General features: G+C 41.1%; 1 protein-coding gene across 3 annotated transcripts in view; it reads right to left on the reverse strand.

Moving 5' to 3' along the window:
* man1a2 (mannosidase, alpha, class 1A, member 2) overlaps window positions 1-25,626 on the reverse strand; it is a 120,077-nt gene that overhangs the window by 29,891 nt on the left and 64,560 nt on the right. For all 3 annotated transcript variants that reach the window (XM_038802008.1, XM_038802009.1, XM_038802010.1), the window contains exons 6-8: window positions 25,383-25,477; window positions 10,967-11,090; window positions 9,201-9,294 (exon numbers count right to left, since the gene is read on the reverse strand). In XM_038802008.1, coding sequence (XP_038657936.1) covers window positions 9,201-9,294; window positions 10,967-11,090; window positions 25,383-25,477 — 313 coding nt within the window. The remainder of the gene's footprint in view (window positions 1-9,200; window positions 9,295-10,966; window positions 11,091-25,382; window positions 25,478-25,626) is intronic.

Raw genomic sequence — 25,626 nt, forward strand, 5'->3', positions numbered from 1 at the left:
AAGGATAGACTGAACATTATTTTGGAACTCAAAGATGTGCATGGAGTTGAAGTTGGCACGAAGAAATTGAGGGGCAGTATTTAACTTCAGTGAAGACAAAATAAACAAATAAAATGATAGTATATTGAAGAATCTATCTAGAACTAACTGCAATTTTAAAAATAAATCATAGGATGTGGGCATCACTGAGAAGGCCAGCATTTATTGTACTTCAATAGTTACCTTTTATAAAGAGGCGGTGAACCACCTTCTTAAATCACTGTAGTCCATGTGATAGATATACTATCAGTGCTGTTTGGATGGGAGTTCCTCAATGTTGTGAGGGCCAATTAGAATCCAGCACAAGTTTGTAGAGTCAAGCAGAAAGTAATTTCATTTACAAGAATATGTACACAGGGCCAGTAGTACACTATTGGTTCCCTCTCCAGCCGGTGCCACACTGGCCAGCTCTATTTATACAGCTGTGCTGCTAATGATTGCCCCACCTCCTCTCACGGGGGGGAGGAGGGGAGAGAAGGAGGAGGAGGAGGAGGAGGAGAGCTCATATTCCTCAAGTAACATGGGATACCCAACTGTCCCCAGTCAATAGGATCTAGGTAGGTTATAACACTAAATTCTGATGCAGTGGAACAGCAATGAATTTCTAAATCAGGATGGTAGATAATTTAGAAGGGAACTTGCTGGTTTGGTGTTCTCATGCTCTTGTCTTGCTGGGCAGTAGAGGACACAGGTTTGGGAGATGTTTCTAAGAAACCTTAGCTAAGTGCTGCACTATGCACCAAAGGTGCAAGGAGTGAATGCTTCAGGCGGTAGAAATGCCCTTAGCTCTTCCATACATTTCAGTGAACCAGGGTCGGTCTCCTGCCAGGTCATGGGATTATAGACTGTGCTGCAACTGGTTGCTTGCTGTGCCTCATGAATGTTGAGTTTTGAATCTATTCCATTTCAAATAATGGTGGTGCCACACAACACAATGGGTGGCCTCAATGGGAAGGCAAGACATCTCAGTAAGGAGTGTACGGTGGTCACTCCAGCAATACTGTCAGGGTCACTGACAGTTAGATTGATGAGAATGAGGTAAATTCAGTTTTCCCCTCATGTTGGTTCTCTCACATTCTGCCGCAGGTGACATTCCGCAACTATGTCCTTCAGGACTCAGTCAATTTAGCCAGTAGAAGTGCTATTGAGTCATATTTGGTAATTAGCATTAAAGTCTCCCACCAATAATACATTTTCTGCCCTTGCTAATTCAGGTGTTCCTTCCAAGTGATGTTAAATATGGAGGGATACACATCAGTTGAAGGAGGGCAGTAGGTGATAACCAGCAGGAAGCTTTCTTGATCATGTTTCACATGATGCCATGAGACTTCTGGAGTGCAGAGTCGATGGTGAAGATCACTCATTTCTAACTATATACCACAGTACCACCACCTCTGCTGGGCTTGTCATGTCAGTGGACAGGATATACTTTGGAATAGTTATAGGGCAGTTTGGAAAATTTGCTGAAACCTATAATTTTAAGTATGAATGTCAGGCTGTTGTTTGACTAGTCTGTGGGTCAGCTCTGTCAATTTTGGTGCAAGTTCCAAGTATCAGCATGGAAGTCTTTGCAGAATGAACCGGTTGAGTGTGGCTTTGTGGTTTAGACTCCGATGCCCAGATCAAACTATTCTTTAAACATTTCAGAGGAAAACATAATTGACAAAACCCAAATTTTTTCTCTGCTGAATATAATTTATATTGACTGCAACAATCTCAAGTGCTTCAGAATAATTTGCATTGTAAATAGGATAAATTTCTTGAAATTGAATATTTAAAGCCCTGCTACTTTTGAGATATGGCCTGTCCTCCATTTGACAGTCAATGTTTATATAGTCTCAAAATGGTTAAATGTTGCAAGCAATCTAATTGCACATTAATTAAAATAAAATTTTCTTCTCTCATGTTGCCAATTGTGGTAATTTAGCTAGACATGAAGAGAATAAAAGTAAAAGCAAAAAACAAAATAGTATGAATAAAAGGCAGGAGAAAACTAACCACACCACCAGGTTATGCAGAATGTAGGGCACTACCCAATTGGCCCAGGCACTGGAACTTAATCTTTAGAAGCTTTTTTTAAAAAATAATTTTAGGAGTACCCAATTATTTTTTCCAATTATGGGGCAATTTAGAATGGCCAATCTACCTATCCTGCACATCTTTGGGTTGTAGGGGTGAAACCCACGCAGACACGGGAAGAATGTGCAAACTCCACACAGACAGTGACCCAGGGCCGGGATTCGAACCCGGGTCCTCAGCGCCGTAGGCAGCAATGCTAACCACTGTGCCACCCTAATCTTTAGAAGCTTGATGGCATGCTCAATAGTTATCCTACTGAATAAGATGGCATCGGTTGTATAGCCTTTGTGCCTCTGTCTGGGCTTCCTTAGAGGTATCAGTAGCCATCCCTTCAAGGGATTCCCTTGGTCCCCTGGGATCCATCCATGCGCTTTGGGGTGAAGATCTGAGGCAACCCGAACTGACAGAGAATGAAGCAGTTATGGCAGCTGTTACAATCGCACACGTAGAGGAAGCTCTTATTGTGGCCTCAGTCCAGTTAGACATCAAGGGAGAGGAAACCCTTCCTGTTGATGGATCGCACTGGCCAGTTACTGGGTGTGTAGTTGGCCACAACAAAGCACTGCAACTGGAGAAATGCAGCAATAGATGCGAGACCCAACTGCACTCTCCCAGAGATGCTGTGTTAGCAAAATGAATGCACTACCCAGTTCTGGCAAAAAGAGGGCATTAGCCAGCAAGATGAGCTGTCGCTATGATCCACAGATGATTCTTGAAAGGAGCTAGAAGCAAAGATGTTCCAAGGCCACAGTGCCAGTCTGCTACTGGCAGGGAATGGTAAACAGTGCAGCATGGTACAAGGTCTTTTGTGATGAAGACGTAAATATGTGTCCTCTGCTTGGAATGTTGTAGTGTGCTGCAACACTGGGTTTCAGTCATCTCCGGCTAGCTCTGTTGGTGATCGATGCTGTGTTGAGGGTCTTCCCTCTGTTAACTTGCAGCCCTTTTTTCTCTGCCGTAACTTCCAGAATCTCAGAGTTCTGCCATTTCTGCAAAGGTGGTGTCCCTCTTGTCAGGTGACCCAAAATATATCCTAGGCAGCCTTACCCCTGCGATTCCATTGGAAGTGGCACCAGCCGACCTTACTAAAAAGCCCAGGTGCTGAGTGCCCACTCTCCCTGCTTCCTGTAACCCTTACCAGTTGCCTAGTCTCCTTTTGCCCTGCCGAGTCTCTTATAGGGCTGGGGTGATGGCCACTGTGTACTGGTTCGCCTTCAGCTCAGGTTTTTTCCGATGTCCCAACTTCATCCCCACTCCTGTGGTCACTGCCAGTTCCAAGATTGGCTCCTTGAAACTGACGCTATCTGGTGCCAGTATTTTCAGGGCCGCTCCATTCTCGACTTCGGCGGCTCCAGAAATGCAGCCCAATGTCTCCAAAAAGCCATATTTTAAACTTGCTGCATAAACTTCTGTTTTTGAAAGTACATTTGAAGCTTCAAAAGTTAACTTAAACACCACGATCTACGGTAATTTATTTGTTCGGACTAGATTCAAAGAATCAAAGGAATCTGGATAGTTACAACACAGTTCCTAATAGTCAGACTTACAAAGAAAACTGCTTATGATTCTGCATATATCAGGAGTCATGGAGAAGTGCAATTAATAGATGATGAAGAAAGTCATAAAGTTATTGTAACTGCATTGTGTCAAGATGTTTTAATTTAATATATTTCTTAAGGAAATTAAGAGAAAGCTAGTTTTAGAACAATTCATAATTGCTCTGATCTGAGAATGTACCAACATCAGATACATTACAGTGGAATTTTCAAGAAGGAAGCTCACCAGCATCCTCAAGGCTAATTTTCAATGGACAATAAATGCTGGCCTTGCCAGTGATGCTTACATCCTAATAAAGTATTGATTTATTCATAGTTTTAGGTGATAATTGAATGCAAATAGCTAAAAGGTAAAATTATAAGTGTCTTGACTGTGGGAACCCAAACATTGTTTCGTAGATGTTTCATATAATAAATTAACCGTTGTATTCTGGTGTATTCAGCACTAAAATGTATCAACTAATCAGTTACAGCAAGGTCTCCGGGTCGTGCTGTGGCGTGAGAAACCTATCCAGTAATTTTCCTAAGACTGCGCATGCAGATGTAAAGCTAGTTTTGATAGGCACCAGTCAGTCTTAAGTAATCTCCAATGTTTCATTAATAAATCAGGTGGTGAGTTACTGGCTGTCGTATTCCTAGCCTTTGACCTGCCCTGGTAACTACAGTATTAATGTGACTAGTCCAGTTCAGTTTCTGATCAATGGCAACTCCCAGGATGTTGATTGTGGGGGGAATTCAGCGATGGCAATGCCATTGAATGTTATGGGAAGGTGGTTAGATCCTGTCTTGTAGGATATGGTCATTACCTGGCACTTGTGTGGCATGAATGTAACTTGCCACTTGTCAGCCCAAGCCTGGATATTGTCCAAGTCTTGCTTCATTATCTGAGGAGTGGCGAATGGTGCTGAACATTGTTTAGTCATCCACAAACATCCCCACTTCTGACCTTATGATGGAATGGAGGTCATCGATGAAGCAACTGATGATGGTTGGGACTATGACACTATCCAGAGTAACTCCTGCAGTGATGTCCTGGAGCTGAGATGATTGACCTCCAACCACCACAACCATCTTCCTTTGTGCCAGGTATGACTCCAACCAACGGAGTTTCCCCCTCCGCTTCCCATTGACTCCAGTTTAGCTAGGGCACCTTGATGCCATACTCAGTCAAATGCTGCCTTGATGGCAAGGCCAGTCACTCTCATCTCATCTCTGGCATTCAGCTCTTTTGTCCTTATTTGACCCAAGGTTGTAATGAGGTCAGGGGCTGAGTGACCCTGGTGGTACCCAAACTGAGCGTCGGTGAGCAGGTAATTACCGAGTAAGTACCACTTGATAGCACTGTTGATGACTCCTTCCATCACTTTGCTGATGATGGAGTAGACTGAAAATGTCGGTAACTGGCTGGGTTGGATTTGTCCTGCTTCTTGTGTTCAGGATATACCTGGGCAATTTTCCACATTGCTGGGTAGATGCCAATGCTGTAGCTGTCCTGGCTAGGGTTGCGGCAAGTTCTGAAGCACAAGTCTGCGGTATTATTGCCGGGATATTTTCAGGGCCCATAGCCTTTGCAGTATCCAGTGCCTTCAGCTGTTTGATATCACGTGGAGTGAATCGTATTGGCTGAAAGACATCTGTAATCATACAATTTACAGTGCAGGAGGCGGCCATTCGGCCCATCGAGTCTGCACCGGCTCTTGGAAAGAGCACCCTACCCAAGCCCACACCCCCACCCTATCCCTGTAACCCCACCCAACACTAAGGGCAATTTAGCATGGCCAATCCACCTAACCTGCAAATCATTGTACTGTGGCAGGAAACCGGAGCACCCGGAGGGAACTCACGCACACACGGGGAGAACTTACAGACTTCACACAGACAGTGACCCAAACCGGGAATCGAACCTGGGACCCTGGAGCTGTGAAGCAATTGTGCTAACCACTATGCTGCCGTACTGCCCATTAATGCTGGGGAACTCCGGAGGAGACCGAGATGGATCATCTACTCGGCATTGCTGGCTGAAGACTGTTGCGAATGCTACAGCCTCGTCTTTTGCACATACATGCTGGGCTCCTACATCATGGAGGATGGGGATATTTATGGAGCCTCATCCTCCAGGGAGTTGTTTAATTGGTCGCCACCATTCACGGCTGGATGTGGCAGGATAACAGAGTTCAACTCTGATGCGTTTGTTGTGGAATTGCTTAGCTCTGTCTAGTACTTGCTCTTTGGCACACAAATAGTCCTGTATTGTAGCTTCACCAGGTCGACACAATTTTTCGGTATGCCCGATGTTGCTCCTGGCATGCTCTCCTGCACTCTTCACTGAACCAGAGTTGATCCCCTGGTTTGGTGGTAATGGTAGAGTGGGGGATATGCCAGGCCATGAGGTTGCAGATTGTGGTTGAATACAATTCTGCTGCTGCTGATGGCCCACAGCACCTCATGGATACCCAGTCTAGAGTTGCTAGATCTGCTCAAAGTCTATCCCATTTAGCACAGCGATAGTGCCACACAACACGACAAAAGGTATCCTCAATGTGAAGACGGCACTTTGTCTCCACAAGGACTGTGCGGTGGTTACATCTACTGATACAGTCATTGACAGATGCATCTGCAGCAAGCAGTTTGGTAAGCATGAGGTCAAGTATGTTTTTCCCTCTTGTTGGTTTCCTCACCATTTGCTGCAGTCCCAGTTCAGCAGCCATGTCCTTTAGGACCCGGCCACCTCGGTCTGTGGTGGCACTATCGAGCCACATTGAAGTCCCCCAGAATATATTCTGCGCCATTGCCACCCTCAGTGCTTTCTCAAAGTGGTGTTCAACATGGAGGAGTACTGATTCATCAGCTGATGGTGGTTGGTACGTGGTAATCAGCAAGAGGTTTCCCTGCACAGCTTTAACCTGAAGCCACGAGACTTCATGGGGTCCAGAGCCGATGTTGAGGACTCCCAGGGCAATTCCCTCCCGACTGTATACCACTGTGACGCCATCTGCCAGTGGACTGGACAAACCCAGGGATGGTGATAGTGATGTCTGGGACATTGTCTTTAACTTTTGATTCTGTGAGCATGACTATATCAGGCTGTTGCTTAATGGGTCTGTGAGTCAGTTCTCCCAACTTCGGCACAAGCCCCAGATGTTAGTAAGGAGGACATTGCAGGGTCGTCAGGGCTGGGTTTGCCATCTTCGTTTCCAGTGCCTGGTTCAATGCCAGGTGGTCCGCCGGTTTCATTCCTTTTTTGTGTTTTCGTAGCAGTTGAATGCAACTGAGTGGCTTGCTAGGCCATTTCAGAGGGCATTTAAGAGTCAACCACATTGGTGTGGGTCTGGAGTCACATGTAGGCCAGACCAGGTAAGGATGGCAGATTTCCTTCCCTAAAGGACATTAGTGAACCAGATGGGTTTTTACAACAATCAACAATGGTTGTGTAGTCCTCATTAGACTTTTTAGTTCCAGATATTTTATTGAGTTTAAATTCCATCACCTGCCGTGGTGGGATTCGAACCTGGGTCCCCAGATCATTATCCTGGGTCTCTGGATTACTAGTCCAGCGACAATACCACTATGCAATCGCCTCACCTAATCTACCAAAATTAATTGCCAAAGATGCTTTTTGGTTCAGAACATCAACCACATTGTTGTGGCACAGTGGTTAACACTGTTGCCTCAGTGGCAGGGACTCGGGTTCAATTCTGGCTTTGGGTTACTAATTGTGTGGCGTTTTCACATTCTCCTCGTGTCGGTTTCCTCCCACAGGTCAAAGGTATGCAGGTTAGGTGGATTGACCATGATCACTGCATGGGGGGTTAACGCGATAGGGCAAGGATTGGGCCTAGGTGGAGAGTGCTCTTTTGGAGGGTCAGTGCAGACTTGATGAGCTGAATGGCCTCCTTCCTCGCTGCAGGATTCTATGGATTTTGTTTTCTCTATAGGGGGAGATGGTGGATTAATGGCAGTATCACTGAATTAGTAATCTAGAGTCCAGACTACTGCCCTGGTGATACAGGTTCAAATCCCAACAGTTGGTGGAATTTAAATTAGATTAATAAAACCTGCAATTCATACCTAGTCCATGAAACTATCATTGATTGTTGTAAAAACCCATCAGGTGCACTAAAGTTCTTTAGGAAAGGAAATCTGCGATCTTTACCTCGTCTGGCCTACATTTGACTCCAGACCCATAGCAATACGAGTGACTATTGTCAAAGGTTTGACAAAGAGTCATCCAGACTCAAAATGTTAGCTCCCTTCTCTCTCCACAAATGCTGTCAGACCTGCTGAGATTGTCCAGTATTTTTTGCTTTCATGACAGAAAGTGACTGCACCGGAGAGTTTGAGGGGCAGATTTAAGAGGATCTTGCCAGGACCGGAAAACTTTAGCTGAGGAAAGATCTAATAGGCAACGGTTGTTTTCTTTGGAACAGAGGATTCTATGGAGTGACTTAATTGAGGGGCCTAGAGTAAATAGGGACAACCTATTTACCTTAGCAGAGAGGTCAAAAAACAGTGGGCATTTACCTAAAGTAGCTGATAGAATAATTAGAGGGGAGGTGAGGAAACAGTTTTTCATCCAGAAGGTGGTAGCACCTGGAAGTCACTGCCTGAAAATGTGACAGGGGCATAAATTGTCACCACATTTAAAACATACTTGGATGTCTGGCTGAAGAACTATAGCTTGGCCTACAGGTCAAATGCAGGAAAGTTGGATTAGAATGGCAGCTCTTCATGGATGCAGACACAATGGGCCGAACGGCCTCCCTTCTGTGTGGTACATTGTCTATATTCCAACCAATTGGATGTGCCTTAGGTTCTTCCAACAATATTTCTGTAGTAAACTTGGGACAATGAAATGGAATGGATCAGATCTTAACCGAAAGTAAGTTACCAACTCTATTTGCATCTTTCCCCATTCTTATCAATGAAAATAAAAAAATACGACAGATGAAAATGGCCTGGCTCAGTCAAGTTCCACCCCAATTACAAGACTTTTTACAAGAAGGAGAAAAGGAAGGATAGTCAGCAGCACTCAGCATAGGTTCAGCTTTTTGGAGGGCCATTTGTTGCAGTGTCTTTGAAAAAAAAATGGTCAACGGTGGCATTTGGAGCAAAGGAATAAAGTATTGTTAACTAGGCTGTTAAAGAAGAACTCAAATGGTTAACATTTGAATCCAATAAACATACATACAATTTTGGAAAATAAGAACCAGATAATTAGAATCAACTACTTTTAACATCAAATAAATAGGTGGTGAAATTTTAAAAAGCTTTGCCCTCAGCACAGAGCCTGACTAGAATTAAATCTGTAGCTCTGATTTTATCAGTTACCAATTGTGAAATCAGGGTTCAATGCTCAGAACAGTTTTTAAAATTAGCCTCATAGTGCATCAAGTAACAAGCTTATTGAACAGGATTTAAAAAAATAAATACATGGCATTTCAAAAGCACTTTGCCCAATTAGCATGACCTAAAATCGGACCTACAGTCCTGTGAACAATTATTCTCCAAGTACAAAATAATACTCACGTTGGCCCCAACGCCCTGTCCTTGGATTAAGGTAGTTTGGGTAGAGGCCATTTGGTCTATCCATTTTCTGCAACAACTGCCGAATGTGCAACACCTGCAATTAGTTTCAAAATGTATTTTGTCAATTGTGGTACTATTTATATTCATTTCCAATCATCAAAGTTCTTTTATTTCTATTATATTCATTATTTCCACAAATTTAACAATTATCTTTATCATCGTCTTTCAGGTAAGAATGTATCAAACATATAATTCCTACAGTGCAGCAGGAGGGCCTTCGACCCATCGAGTCCGCACCAACCCTCTGAAAGAGCACCGTATTCCAATAATCCCACCTAACTACACATCTTTGGACACTAAGGGGCAATTTAGCATGGCCAATGCACCTAACCTGTGGGAAGAAACCAGAGCATTCCGAGGAATCATGGGGAGTACATACAAACTCCACACAGACACCCATGGCCGAATTGAACCTGGGTCCCTGGTGCTGTGAGGCAGCAGTGCTAGCCACTGTGCCATTATTCAGGTGGTCCAAGTTATGGCCTTCACTAATGCTACCGTTAAATTACTCTGTCACAAACACAGACATGCTTGCAATGTGGAACTAAGACAAGCAGATTCAAATATCAGTTCTCAGACCTGAATCCCCAAAATATTTTACCGAGAAAATGTGATTACTAGAGTACCAGGCCAATCATGTATTACCTGTTTCAGGAGATAGGATTTTGAAAAACCCTACCCACTATAAATACCAATGCACATATTCATATGCAGGTTGCGTGCTCACTGCGAATCAATAGGCAGTCTGGTGGCTGAGAACTGAGATTCGCATCAAACACGACATTGGAATGTTTAAGTAGCATTCCATATGTGCAGATGAACTACATTGTCTCTGATCAAAATGACAATGACATTGTAGATTCAAATTTAACTGATTAAAAACACTTTCTAAATCAGAATGAGATTTTTGTTAATTTCAAGATTGCAGATTAAGAGTGCAACAGTTATTACACCAAATATTACACCAAATATTACACTAATTCTAATTCAGAATAGCTTTCGTCATAATAAATATACACAATTTAAAATTTTGCAATTAATATTCTGTACTCAAAAGATTAACCATTTATATAATTCATGGCTGAAGTTGCACTAAATTGAAGGGTTGTTGTTTCAGTTCTCTATCCACAAAGCTACAAGCATCAAATAAATCTGAGCAACATTTTCCAGTCCCAACAAACTTGAGGGCATTGAAGACTAAATAAAGGACTTACATTTGGTAGGTGTGGCATGTTCTAACCCTGAAGGGTATTAGCAAACCAATTAGATTTATGACGACAATCTGGCTGTTTTGTGGCAATTTCTTGATGTCATACAACAAAACTAATGGATATTTGAATTCAATATTACAGCATCAACTGCTGGGATTTCAAATCATGAACTTAGGGTCATGAATCCTAAAGCACAAGTTACTAGATAACTGTAACTATGAGTTGTCCCTTTCTCCGATAACTTACCGATTTGAAGGACACACCTATAGTTATGGTCAGCGTTTTATTCATTTTTCATTCATGAACAGAAATGTAATACATCATCTAAGATGAACTGTCCAAACAATTTTTCAGAAGCCAAGCAACTATCTGAAATGCACCCCAATAAGTAGAAATGTTGGAAATTAACATTCAGTAGCTTCTCACATATTATAATTAGAGCATTATGACTGGAGTAGTACCATGCTATATAATAATTGTCTAGCACTCACTTACTTTTTTGTAGTAGATGGGGTCCCCTGTCAGGTAGCTCAGATGCACAAACTCCAAATGCAGAGTCCCAAATTCAGACAAAATGCTACTCCCAGCAGATGCCCATCCCCAGTTCCGTCCAACACCACTGGCAAATCAAGAACCCAGGCAACAACAAACATATAATCACAAACAGAAGAGCAAAGCCAGTGATCAGATGGTTAAGCACACTAAAAACTGCAAGCAAACAGATCCTAATGACTACTTCATCAGGGATAACTTAAATAGCCATTTCAGAGAGATAAAACAAAATCTTACAATGTAAACATGAAATAAATATTTGGTGACCAATAGTGGCATCATCTTCATTAGATCTTAAACACTTTTTAATCTTTTAACAATTTCTTGTGAATGTCATGTAGAAGTTGTCATTAGATAGTCTCCTCACTCAAAAGCACATGTTAAAGCAATGTCATTGACGTTCTACCATGCAAAACGGTTATACATCTTTTGCAAGACTATATTTGCAGCATTTTCTCAATCCTACCTTTAAAAAAATGGTTATTCTCGTCTTCAGAAGGTGTTCAATTGAAATTTAGAATCTTACCATCAATTTCAATTGTACTAAAATGATCATTCAAAACAATCTAGTTTCTGCATCTATGTGGATGTCAGCCCATCCTTAGTTCAATGTTTATTTATTGGTAGTTGAATAAGCCATTAGGGCCATATGACTTAGAATTTCTTAAATTTGATATCAATAACCTCTTTTCATTTGCCACTGCTCACTGGTATCTCCACTGATTGCTGCTAACTTTCTCATCATCTAGTAGTCATTTCGGATCTCAAACTACGTCCAAACATCAGTCATGTAATGACTTTGATTCTAGGCCTAGCCTAACAAGTCCACATCTAACCCATGGCTACCTTAACATTGCCAACACAAATATACCAACATTATCCACATGAATCCTAACTCTGACCATGAACTCAGCTTCTGCTTTGGCCTAGCTTGCTTACGGACAAGATACATTATAACCTCTCCAGCCCAAAATGCTTGGGAAGCAAGGCATTTTTAAACTTTGGAATTTTCTGAATTATAGAATGTTAGAATGCCTAAACACAAGCGGAGAAACGGCATCAGAGACAGATGCCAAAATCAGGAAAAAGACACAAAAATATTTGTTTTCAAAACCATTCTTTTGAAAATATGGGCTGATGCACTAATGGACACTGGTCCAGAATCAAATTGAGCATCAACAGTAAGCAATGCAATCCTTTATGAATGTTCTTTAAGGCTTGTGAATCCTATACATTAATAGTATATTTGGAATAGTACATTTGAAGACACATGCAGTTACCTCACATTCATACCTAATATACACACACACACACACACACACAGTTCTGCTTCACCAGTGAACACCAGTTATCAAAGTTCTATCTCTGAAGCATTGATATATGCATAGTAATGCTCATCAAGTGTAATTATTAAACTGCTTCAAGTAGCAAAAAGTAATCAGGAGGGGCCTAGGAAGCAATCGTGGATTTACCATTGCTGTTAAGTAATGGGTTAAGAGACATTGCAATTAGTTGTCTCATTTATGTTAAGTGTCCAATAATTGACACTGATATGTAAAGTGGCTTCAGGTGGCCTCTGGGTCTGGTGACGTGTAGAGTTTTGTGCAGACTGTTGGAAGAAATAAAAGTGTGTTGGTGAAAAAGGAACAGAACTTTTATCTCTTCATACCACAGCATCTAATACGTCTAACAATTGATGCAGGCTTCTACTTTTAAGATGAAAATAATAGTCAACTATTCTTTGTTTCCACTACGGTTTGCACAAAGGGATTCTGAACAACGCTACATAAATTATTCTGACCAAGGCATAAATAACTTGGGTCCCACAGGCAAAGTGACAATTGTGTGTGACAGTAGATTAACCGCTGAGGACAAACTGTGGCCCAAATGAAATTGCCACAACGACTGCCCCATCAGAATGACAAAGCAAATAAGACTAGCTTCAATAAAATCTTGCAGTTCACTGTGGCGGGTTCAAGCACTGGATCAGGACTTCAACCCATAATCTGGTTTGACACACCAGCATAATGCTGTGAAAAGCTGGACGTGCTGTCCTTCAGAGGTGCTACTCAATGAATTTAAAGAAATCCCATAGTTTTATCCAGAAAAGAATAGGATACATCCTTCGTATATGGCCAACCAAAGTAGATTTACTGATCGTTTATCTCATTTGTTGCTTGTGAAATCTAACAGACTGGCTGCTGTTCTAGTCTACAAAACAACTGATTTACTAGAACACAGTAACATGCCACACAAAAAATAATCAAGGTATCTGCCATCAAGGGCAGTCAGTCGTTTTAGAAGTCATCATTTTTCAAAAGCAAGGCAACTAAGGGGAACGTTCACTGATTTACGTACATCAATTGACCATCCCCTTCTCTAATACTGAAAGTGACAGAGGTCTTATGCAAGACAGGAAGACCTGCTTGCGTTTAATGTTATGACAGTCAAGATCTGTGGACTATTAAGGTGTGTTAGGGCCAGGGTTTAGAGAACCCCAAAGTGTAAAATGGAGTTTACCTGACCCACAACTTTTAATAGATTGTAGTATGGGGAGCACATGGCCCACTCTACAGGTGTGGTACAGCAGAAATGGAAAAGTAATTTTTTTTTAAAGCAAAACAATGTTTATTCTATAAACTCAAGTTAACCTTTTCCAAACATAGTGAACATCTTAGCAACCATTAATTCAAATACAAACCCCGAAAGAATACAACACTAAGTAATTCTTAAGCTGTCCTTGTAACATCCAGAACTTTTTTTAAAAATCCTTTCAGCAGAAGCACATCAGGTTAAAGTCACAACTAAGAGCAGTTATTAGTTTTAAATAACCAAAGGAGCAATTTACATTCTTTAGATTAGAGAGAGACACTCTAATACACCTTCTGGCTGTGACTGCAGATATCCAGCTCTGAAAACAAAACTAAAACACACCCTGCAGCAAACAGCCTAAAACTAAAGTAAAAAGCTGATAGACAGCTCAGCTCCACTCACTCTGATATCACTGCAGTAATAAACACCCATTTCTCAAAGGTACCCACTACAGATACTTATATACACACCCATTTATAAACACCCATTTCTTGAAGGTACTCTCACATGACAGGTGTTACCAGTAAAAACGTACGAGGTCTGTTCTTACCTTTTAAGCTACTTGAGATCAGAAGAAGTGAAGGAAATAAATACATGGAAAGAAAGATAATCCAGATTCCAGGTCTACATTTGAACACTGGATGACTTTTATTAACTTCTGAAAAAGGCATTAGGTGATACAATAGCTTTAAATAATCAGATTGTCTCAATTTGCCACACTGCTGCTCAATCCAGGTGATTTTAGGATAGTGCACAAACCAGATTTTCAAAAAATCTTTAATGGGATGTGCATGTTGATGGCAAGGCCAACATTTGTGGCTCATTCATAATTGCCCTAGATAAGGTGGTGATGAGTGACCTTCTTGAACTATTGCAGTCCATATGGTGTAGATACACCCACAGTGCTGTTAGAAAGGGAGTCCCACAATTCTGATCCAGTGACAGGGAAATAATAATAATATAGCTCCAGGTCAGGATGGTTTGTGACTTGGTGGGGAGCTCCATGTCCACAATCAAGAAGTTGAAGAGTCTAAGTTCACACATTTAAATTACTACTGTACATGGGATGTTCAATGAAGATTGGACAATACTCTTGCACTAGGGAGGATTCCATGAATATAGGCACTGAAGTACTGAAGGAATCTGTGCTTTTATTTTAAAACTCCAACAGCTAAAATAGCAATGTCATCTAGGACCCCAACAAAAGTTCCTTTTAAGGTTGTCAAGTAATGCTTTGGGTTCTTGATCTTTAACCAGAAAAGATACACATGACTTCCACTTATCATCTCAATGAAGGACAATACTTCCAAAAATGCTGAACAAAGACAGTTTAGGTTAATAGCTCAAAGATCTAAACCGACCAACTGAACCCTACTGACTCAATGCAAAAGACTTCACTCTGGACATTCACATAATAAATTTTGTCAAGTAGTAAAACGCAAACTGAAAATCAACAATTCTATTAATGGATGTTATTTATCATTGAAGTTTAACTCACGTAAAATATCACACTGCAAGATCAAAGCTTTATGCCACACCAAATACTATGACCTCCATTAATAAACTATGCCAATGATTTGTGAAAACATGTACTTTCCCGACTCATACTTGGTAAAGGATTTCTGGCTAAAAACAGCAGTGTATATGGGGAAAACATCTCTAAAATGGGTTAGAAACAAAACAAAGACCAACAGTAACAGCAGAAAACTGTTAACATGACCACTCTCAGAATCATGCAATGCAGTTTAGTGTTGCACATCAATACTAGGCATATCTGCTCCCAGATTTTACCTTCTCCTCATAAACAGGATTGCCCAATAAACAGGAAATGTGGAGGAACTCCAAATGAAGAGAGCCAAACTCTGCAAGAATGCTTGCTTGTTGCGAGGCCCATACATAATTACGGCCTATCCCACTGGAAAAAGAGAGGCATGCTCAGTTACAAATTGCACCTCTCACCACCATTTACCTTAAACATACCACATGACAAGGCTGTAGACAAAGTCACAAAGACTACATGTTCTAATGATCAATTATTCCGAAAAAGTGTAGCAGAATATTTTATAATACGAAAAGAGGAACAACAGCCCCTCAAGTCTGTACCGCCATTTAACGAGATCATGGCTGGTCTGTGGCCTAACTCCATATAGCTGCCTTTGGTTTTGCTTAACAAAAATCTATCCATCGCGAAATTAAATTTAGCAACTGTTCTAGCTTCAACTGCTTGTTTGTGGGAGCGAGTTCTTACCCTCATTTTTAGACTATCTTTATCTACCCTGTCTTTCCTGTTGATATCTTAAATACTTCGATCAGATTACCCTTAACCTTCTAAATTCTAGCAAAAAAAGGCCTAATTTGTGCAATCTTTCCTCTTTCCCACACCCACAGCGAACATTAGTTTTTCTTGAGCAAGCTTATGCTAAAATCATATGCAAGTTAATTCAATCTGTTTTCTTCCCTTCCTCAAAATTAATGTAGGTGGTAGAATGTGGGGTGTGGGAATTGGGCAAGATAAGTAATATTCCCAGTTTACATAGTTCCCTTAATTTTTGATCAAAGAAACTAAAAACACATCTCATCAGTCCAAGCACAAACAAGTCAGTGAATAGAAGTTACAGGAATAATTCAGTTGCAGAAATTGGAACTTTGCCACCAATTTGATTGCAGAGCAAAGCAGTATTTAACCACAATGACATTACCATAACCCAGAAATAGAGCAATTTTATCAAAGCCTGACATGATGTTACGACATGAATCCTAGACATTTCCAAACTCCAGTTTAGTCGATAACTGTACTTCTAAAATATAAAAAAGTGATTCAAAGCCAAATGTTGAGACAATGAGCAAACAAATTTGATTTCAGGTCTGAAAAGACCAAATCAATGACACCACCATTGAAGATGAACTTCATTCACTATGCTAGTATCACTAAAGGGTACAAAGCTATCTTCAATTAAAGGCATTGTGCTACTTGACTTGGTGATCCATATTTTGCAGGCAATCAAGTCAGAAAATCTGAAAAGGGTTTTAATAAGAATGGTAATGTGCAGTTCTACATATCCACATTGGCAACTTCAGTGCCCATAAACCTTATACCCATCAAATGAAGGAATTTGGTGACCCCCTTTGGCGGGTTTCAGGTAAGGGTTATTCTCACTTCTGAACAATACAAAGAACAATGCAGCACAGGAACAGGCACTTCGGCCCTCCAAGCCTGTACCGGTCATGATACCAACCTTGGTCAAAACCCTCAGCACATCTTTGTGCCGTATCCCTCTATACCCATCCTATCCTTGTATTTGTCAAGATGCCTTTTGAAAGCAGTTATGTATCTGCTTCCACAGCCTCCCCCGGCGTTCCAGGCACTGCGTAAAAAACCTGCCTCGCACATCGCCTCTAAACTTTGCCACACAGACCGTTAACCTGTGCCCCCTGGTGACTGACTCCTCCACCCTGGGAAAGAGTGCCTGCCCATCCACTCTATCCATGCCCCTCATAATCTTGTAGACCTCTATCAGGTCACCCCTCAACCACCGTTTTTCTAATGAAAACAGACCGAGTCTATTCAGCCTCTCCACATAGCTAACACCCTCCAGACCAGGCAACATCATAAACCACCTCTGCACCCTCTCCAAAGCCTCCACATTCTTCTGGCAGTGTGGTGACAAGAATTGTACGCAATATTCCAAGTGCGGCCTTACCAAGGTTCTATACAACTGTAGCATTACTTTCCAGTTTTTATACTTAATGTCCCGTCCAATGAAGGCGAGCATTCCGTATGCTTTCTTGACTACCTTGTCTACTTGTGTTGCCATGTTCAAAGATCTGTGGACCTGCATACCCAAATCTCTGACTTTCTATATTCCTAAAGGATTTTGCCATTTACGATATATTTCCTCTCTATGTTAGACCTACCAAAATGAATTACCTTACAATTGCCCGGATTAAACTCCATTTGCTATTCTCTGCCCACGTCTCCAACCTATCTACGTCCTGCTGTAAAGCCAGTAAATAACATGGAAATGTTTAATGCCACACTAAAGACAATCAAGTATAAGCAGACTCTCACTGTTCAGCACACCTTGACAACACAGAAGATGGTTGTACTTAAGCCAGAAATTTAAACAAGAGGAAAGTTACTGGGTTGCACTATAACACTTAGTTTGGTGGGGAGGGTGAAAGCTGATCTGGCAAGGTGGGATGGTCTCCCTCGGTCACTAGCGGGTCGGGTACAGGCGGTTAAAATGAATGTGCTGCCGTGATTCCTGTTTATTTTTCAATGCCTGCCGATTTTCCTGCCAAAGGCATTTTTTAGAGATTGAAGGGATCATTACCTCGTTCATTTGGGGAGGGAAGGTGGCCAGAAGTAAAAAGGTGCTACTGCAGAAAGGAAGGCAGGCGGGGGTTTGGTCTTCCGAACCTGATGTATTATTACTGGGCGGCAAATGTGGAGAAGGTACGGAGCTGGGTCAGAGGGGTTGACTCCCAATGGGTCAGAACGGAGGAGAGTTTGGGTAGGGGGTCAGGACTGAAGGCGCTAGCGACAGCACCGCTCCCGACGGCCCCAGGGAGATACTGAAGGAGTCCGGTAGTAATAGTAATAGTTTTGTTGAGAATTTGGAGGCAGTATCGACAGCACTTCGGGTTGGACGCAGAGTCAAGGTAAATGCCAATTCGGGGGAACCATAGATTTGAGCCAGGGACGTGGGTTGCAAAGTTTCGAAGATGGGAGGAAAAAGGAATTAGGATACTAAAAGATTTGTTTCTTAGGGGTCGTTTAGCAGGATTGAAGGAGCTGGGAGCAAAGTACGGGTGGAGCAGGGAGAAATATTTAGATACATGCAGGTTCGAGAATTTGCCAGAAAGGAGATACAGAGCTTCCCAGTAGAGCCGGCTTCCACATTGCTGGAGGAGGTGCTGATGACAGGGGGAATGGAGAATCGAGTAGTATCGGTGGTTTACGGGGCTATTTTGGAGGAGAAGGCGCCGCTAGAAGGGATCAAGGCAAAGTGGGAGGAAGAGTTGGGAGAGGGTATGGAGGAGGGGTTCTGGTGTGAGGTGCTCCGGAGGGTGAACGCCACGTTCATATGTTTTGGTCCTGTCCAAAGCTGGAGGATTACTGGAGGAAGGATTTTAGGGGAATCTCTCAAATGGTGCACGTGAAACTGGACCCGGGCGCTCGGGAGGCCATATTCGGGGTGTTGGACCAGCCGGGGTTGGAAACGGGCGCGGAGGCAGATGTTGCAGCCTTCGCCTCATTGATAGCCAAAAGGCAATTGTGTTAGGGTGGAGATCACCCTCACCACCGTGCCCTGGCATGGGGACCTGCTGGAAGACTTGACGCTTGAAAAGATCAAATTTGAACTGACGGGAAGGATGGAGGGATTCTATAATTCATGGGCGTTATTCATTATGCACTTTCGAGAATTGGATCATATCGAACATGGGGGGGGGGGGGGGGGGTGGAGGCTGGGAGGGTTGGGGGGAGGGGGGAACTGTGTGTTAATGGTGACTATGGGTGATTCCTCTTTCGTCATTTGTGTATGTTAACACACGGGCTAATGTCTGGGGTTTGGTGGGAGGATGGGATCGTTGTTATTGATATGGGGATTGACATTACATTCTTTACTGATTATTGTTGGGTGTAAATTTGGGACAAAATGTGAAAAAGGAGAATAAAAAATATTTTTTAAAAATAACATTTTTTATCAATCCAAAGATTTGTTGTGGAGTACCAGCTTTAAAGCATCACACACCAATAATCCTGGGTACTGAACTACACAGTCTGTTAACTATAAGGTATTATTCTGTGTATGCAGTTAGTCTTTTCCTGAATCAGGGCTATTCAGTGTGTTATGGAGTTAGGCAAGGCAATTTTTCTTAATATAATTTCCTAAATTATAGATGATAACTAAATAAAAGAAAGCCCTTTGTCACGCTGTGCTATCTTTTTGAAAACAAATCGCACTACCTTGGTATCCTGCATAGTTCTGCATTCTTCCCTGCTTCAAGCAGTTATCCAACACTGATTTTTTAAAATGCCACCGTCTCTGCCTCAACTACTCCCTATAGCAAAGCATTTCATGCTCGCAAGTCTGTGCTGATCAATTTACTTATTCTCTTACTGACAGTAGCAAATTAATAAAGCTTTGTTATTAACAGAGGAAATGGTCTTAACATAGAAACGAGCATGAGACAGTCATTCGGCCCTTCAATCATGACAGATCCTCTATCGCAATGTCATATTCCTATTTACTCCCTCTACTCCTAATACCAGTAAGGTCTAAAACATTCCCTCTTTCTTGAATACATTCAGTGACTTGACCGCCACAGGTTCACCACCCTAAGGGTGAAGAAACGTTTCCTCATCTCAGTCCCAAATGGTCTTCCCCGTATGCTAAAACTGTGGTCCTCTGGTTTTAGGTTCCCCAGCCAGGGAAAATATCCTCCCCGCATCTAGTCTGTCCAGCCTATTAGAATTTTATACGTTTCAGTCAGATCTCCTCTCATCCTTCTAACCTGCAGTGAATACAGGCCCAGTCGAAACAATCTCTCCTCATAGAACATCCTACCATCCCTGGTATCAGCCTAATGAACCTCCGCTGCACTTCTTCTATGGTAAGTATATCCTCTTAGTTAGGGAGACTAAAACTACATGCAATATGCCAGGTGTGGTCTCACCAAGACCCTGTATAACTGCAGTAAGACATCCCTAGTTCTGAACTCAAATCCTCTTGCAATGAAGGCCAGCATACATTTGTCATCCTAATTGCTTACTGCATCTGTCTCCCCACATTCATTGACTGGTGTACAAGGCACCCAAATATCTTCGAATATCCAGACTTTCCAATATATCAACATGTAAATAATACTCTTCCTTTCTGTTTTTCATAACAAAAAGTATGTAACTTCATATTTAGCCACATTGTACTGCATCTACCATGTGTTTGCCCACACACTCAACTTGTCTAAATCACCTTGAAGCCTGCTCTCATCCTCATCACTCAATTCCGCCCAGTTGTGTGTCGCCAGCAACCGTGGAAATGTTACATTTGGTTCCCTCATCCAGGTCATTTAAATATACCATGAACAGATGAGGCCCAAGCACAGATTCCTGCGGTACCCTACCAGTCACTGCCTGCCACTCAGAAAAAGACCATTTATTCCCACTGTTTCCTGCCTGCCAACCAATTCTCTATCCATGCCAATACACTAGCCCCTATCCCATGCATTTTAATTTTGCCCACCAATCTCTTATGAGGGACCTTATATTGCCCCATTCTGACCATCATGGTCCACCAGTCTTTCATATGCCTCTGTCGGGGCAGCATGGTAGCACAGTTGTTAGTACTGTTGCTTCACAGCTCCAGGGTCCCAGGTTCAATTCCCAGCTTGGGTCACTGTGTGGAGTCTGCACGTTCCCCCCGTGTCTGCGTGGATTTCCTCCGGGTGCTCCACTTTCCTCCCACAAGTTCTCAAAGACATGCTGTTAGGTGAATTGGATATTCTAAATTCTCCCTCTGTGTACCCGAACAGGCGCCGGAATGTAGCAACTAGGGGCTTTTCACAATAACTTCATTGCAGTGTTAATGTAAGCCACTTGTGACAATAAAGATTATTATTATTAATATACTGAGGTTATTTTCTCAAGAGAAAAGATGACTGACGGTGAGCTAACCTTCAGTTTGATAGGGTATATGCAGAAAAGATGTTCCCACTTGTGGGGGCAGATCAGACCTAGGAGCTATAAATTTGAGATACTAATAAATCAAATATGTTGATGGGGTGAAGAAGGATGAAGGGGTAATCGAAGGAGCCTTATGTGAAACAAAAACCAGCATAAACCTATTGAGTCAACTGGCATGCTGCTGTGCTAAAAATACTATGTAACAATATGCAAAATCTTCTTGTCCTTTTCTGTTCCAGTGGAAATAGCCCTTGCCTCTCAACGTAGTTCACCGTCTGGACATCCTGGTGAATTTATACTAAACATACTCTACATGATAGGATCAAAAGGGCACACAATACTAAATTATGGTAAATATTGCCTGTATCATTAGCTCTCTACTCTTGTATTCCACATCTCAATCTACAAGATATTGGGTAGCGCATCGCACAGACATGAACAAAGGCACAGGATAAGGGGATATTCCCTATGGGCACCATTAACACTGCTCTTACCAATACCCTATCCCCATACCCCTCCACCCCACCCCCTGAATCCAAGACTCTAATCCCATTCCTCAGCAATTGCCACCTGCCCTCCATCATCTTCTTTCTGGAGCAGTATGACTGACACTGGAAAATGAATGTAATGGGGGATAGAATCAAATTTGCATTCCACCAACCATCCTTGGTGTCATTTTGTGATCAATTATGCACTTGACTTACCTAATGAAGACACTCAAGGGAACATCCTTAAAGTAACATGAATTGCCAATGTGCAAAGAATAATTATTTACATACAAATCAGATAATAAATCACAATCTCAATTCTTCAATATCCTCTATAGTTTACATTAGAAATCATTCTAAGACAGACACACTGTGTATTAACAATATGAATATTTAGGTTCTATTACTCATATTCCAATCCAATTATTCAAATTTGCAAGCCTGTGTTTTAAACAAGTCTCTCTCCAATGATCACGCCGGTAGTTTTACAAGACTATACACTCAAATTAGCAGTACCATTTGATGCAATAAGAGTACTATTCCAAATAAATTACTTCATGCTTGATCCCAAAAATATCAATTAGCTATAGTGTACATTGTTCTGCTCAATTAGAACCAACTGTTATGCGCAGATTGGACATCAAGTTACATTAATGACACCAATATGCATATTTTAAAAAGTCATTCACATTTATTCTGTAGAACCAATTCACAAATACAATTATAGGAAACAGCTGGAATTTTGCGCAGAAATTCAAGGACAGTGCAATAAAAGGATTTATAAATTATTTCAGCTACTTTCTGCACTGGAGTTAAAAAAATGATTGCAGAATGTGGGGAAAGCCATGTGAATATCCTCAAAAGTGATAACAGAATACAATCAAATGACCTAATAAAACATGCAGAATCCTTTATCCATAAATCCAAAAACTGGACACATCCAAAAGCCTAACTTTTTTGAACTTCATCAACCTTGAGCGCAGAAGTCTGGCCTGAGCTAACACGGCCTGCACCTTGCCAACCATACTCGACCTTTAGCACAGGAAGTCTAGTTGTTTGTCCACACTGTTTACTTTGCATAGCCTCCCCTACAAGCAGAATTGCAGATGACACTACAGGTGGAAACATATTACAGGTACCCTTTTTCAGTGGTACATCTTACTTTTCTAGCTAATTTTATTTATTTTACACTATAGCTAGCTTAGGCTTCAGCTATTGTAATGTAAATAGGCCTGGGTCTATATTTTTTTTTATTCGTTCATGGGACATGAGCATTGCAGGCTGTGCCAACATTTAATTCCCATCCCAAATTGTCCATGAGGGGGCAGTTAAGAGTCAACCACATTGTTGAGTCTGGAATCACATGAAATGAAATGAAAAATCGCTTGTCACGAGTAGGCTTCAATGAAGTTATTGTGAAAAGCCTAGTCGCCACATTCCGGCGCCTGTCCGGGGAGGCTGGTACGGGAATCGAGCCGTGCTGCTGGCCTGCTTGGTCCGCTTTAAAAGCCAGCGATTTAGCCCAGTGAGCTAAACCAGCCCCTGGTTTATGTAGGCCAGGTAAGGACTGCAGATTTCCTTCCCTAAATGACATTCATGAACAAGATGGGTTTTTCTGACAATCAACAATGGTTTCATGGTCATCATTAGACTTTTAATTCCAGATATTTTATTTTATTGAGTCTAAATTCCATCATCTGCAGTGGTGGGATTCAAACCTGGACCCCAGATCATTATCCTGGGTCTCTGAATTACTAGTCCAATAACACTATGCCACTACGGTCTCCGAAAACCAAAATTATCTGAAATGCAATTGGCCCCAAGGGGTTTGAATAATGGATACATGACATGTAATAAAAATGCAATGTAGCTTTTTTACGACAATCTTGGTTACCATACCATAAAATACTACACAGTTGGTAGAGGTCTACATATTAAATTCACGTATCAATTTGTCCCTTCACCATATGTTGCTGCAAAATAATCTGTCTTTTCAATTCTTCCTCAAATGCAGGTCTTATGATACTTTCATAGTTAAATGTTGATCATCACATGATTACTTCTTTCCGTCCCCGGCAAACTATAAATCTTTACATCTTTTCATTTCTCATTAAATCTGAGTGCTATATGTTAGAATATGCTTCTTACTTTGAATACAAGTGTTGCATAACCCATCATGTTGTCGTGCAAGTAGAGAAATACTTTTCATGCACTAAGTTGAAAAAGCACAGTGACAAGATATGACCAACCTGCAGCCCCTATTCTGTATATCACATACATAATGCAACTAGATTGTGTTATAATGGCTAGAATCCTTGGAAAATATCAGTACGTCAAGGAGTTTCAAATATAGGCCATAGCCTGTATTTGTGTCCTACTGGTGTGGGTATGTATCAAATGCAAAGAAACGGGTGCAAGACTGTTTGAGGATTCCGTGATAATATGCTAATTTAGAATTTGTAAAAAGGATTTTAAACTTTTAAACCACAACTAAAACCTGTTACCCTTTGAGAACCTGCAAGTTGATAAAATGAGCATTTTTGCTTTCTTGCTTTTGAAAATGACCTTAAGTACACTAATGGAAAATTTACTTACGTTTAAAATATTTTTAATGCAAATCTTTCTTGAAATTAGTAGAAAATCAACATATTTATGGATTTGCAGAGGAAATGCTCAAAATCTTCAAACAAGTGAAGAAATTAATTTAAATCTAAATCATCTCATTGCTCAAAAAGAAAAGTCAAATAGAAGCCAAATAGTAGATTTAAAATAGTAGTCTAAAAAACTAGACTTATGAATCCTTCAAAGAAAGAATGTTTTATCTTTTCTGGAAAAAAATACACCGATTGGTGGTTTGATGTCTAATGTCAGAGAATATGTTACTCATGAATATTGATCCTAAACATTCCAACAATTACAGTGTAAAACAATTGATGTCCATTCCATAAAATAGTAATAAATGCCATATTTAAATATTATATCTCAATATTTATATTATATTACATCTTAAATATATCTCAATATTTAAAAATATGCTGCCGGAATTAGTAATCTTGCATTGTAGTTACATTGTACATACCAATCTATTAGTTTGTGCTTCTAATGTGCAACAGCTACATGGGCCAGAGTTATAATACTGTTCAGATTTTCTAACTTTTCAGCATTGCAAAGTATGTTCCAGTCCCGGAACACATGCAGATATCGGCATGAAGATGCAAGCACATTTGTTCACGTATAGACACATCACATCAATATCGACACTGAAAAGTGAAAATCGATTTTTTTTTTTTAAATTAAGCTTGCTGTACTTGCTTTTTGGGACAAAACGATAATGCAGCATTTCAACAAAACTGCAGTGATTTTAACTCCTACATTCATCCAACATCCTGTTGTCCATAAACTACAATCATACTGCCACTGTGAACTGCAAAACAGATTGAAAATCTCTTAACTGCTCGAGTTTAAATTTATCCTACCTTATTTGGTGTTTAGTGCGATTAGATGCCATTGTAGCACAAGTGCCAGTAAAACTCAATTCTAGTCTTTTCACACCCAACCAATGTAGAATGCAACATTAGGTACGCAAGCTCACCTCTTCAAATTCACCATAGCCCAAGGGATGCCTGTGGGGGTGTTAAAGGAAGGCAATAGCTTCTCAGCAAGTTGTGCAGCTTTCTGTTTAAAGACCTAGAGAAGCAAATTAAAATAATTTCTTTAAAAAAAAAACACTTGTTTTATACTCGAGAGTAAATAAAAGATAATAAAACAACAGTTTTGAGGATGATTAGATCGACCCAAAGCAATTTTAACAGTTTTTGAAGATGGCAAACCTCTTT

The sequence above is a fragment of the Scyliorhinus canicula genome, chromosome 7 (genome assembly GCF_902713615.1).
Source record: "Scyliorhinus canicula chromosome 7, sScyCan1.1, whole genome shotgun sequence".
Lineage (NCBI taxonomy): Eukaryota > Metazoa > Chordata > Chondrichthyes > Carcharhiniformes > Scyliorhinidae > Scyliorhinus > Scyliorhinus canicula.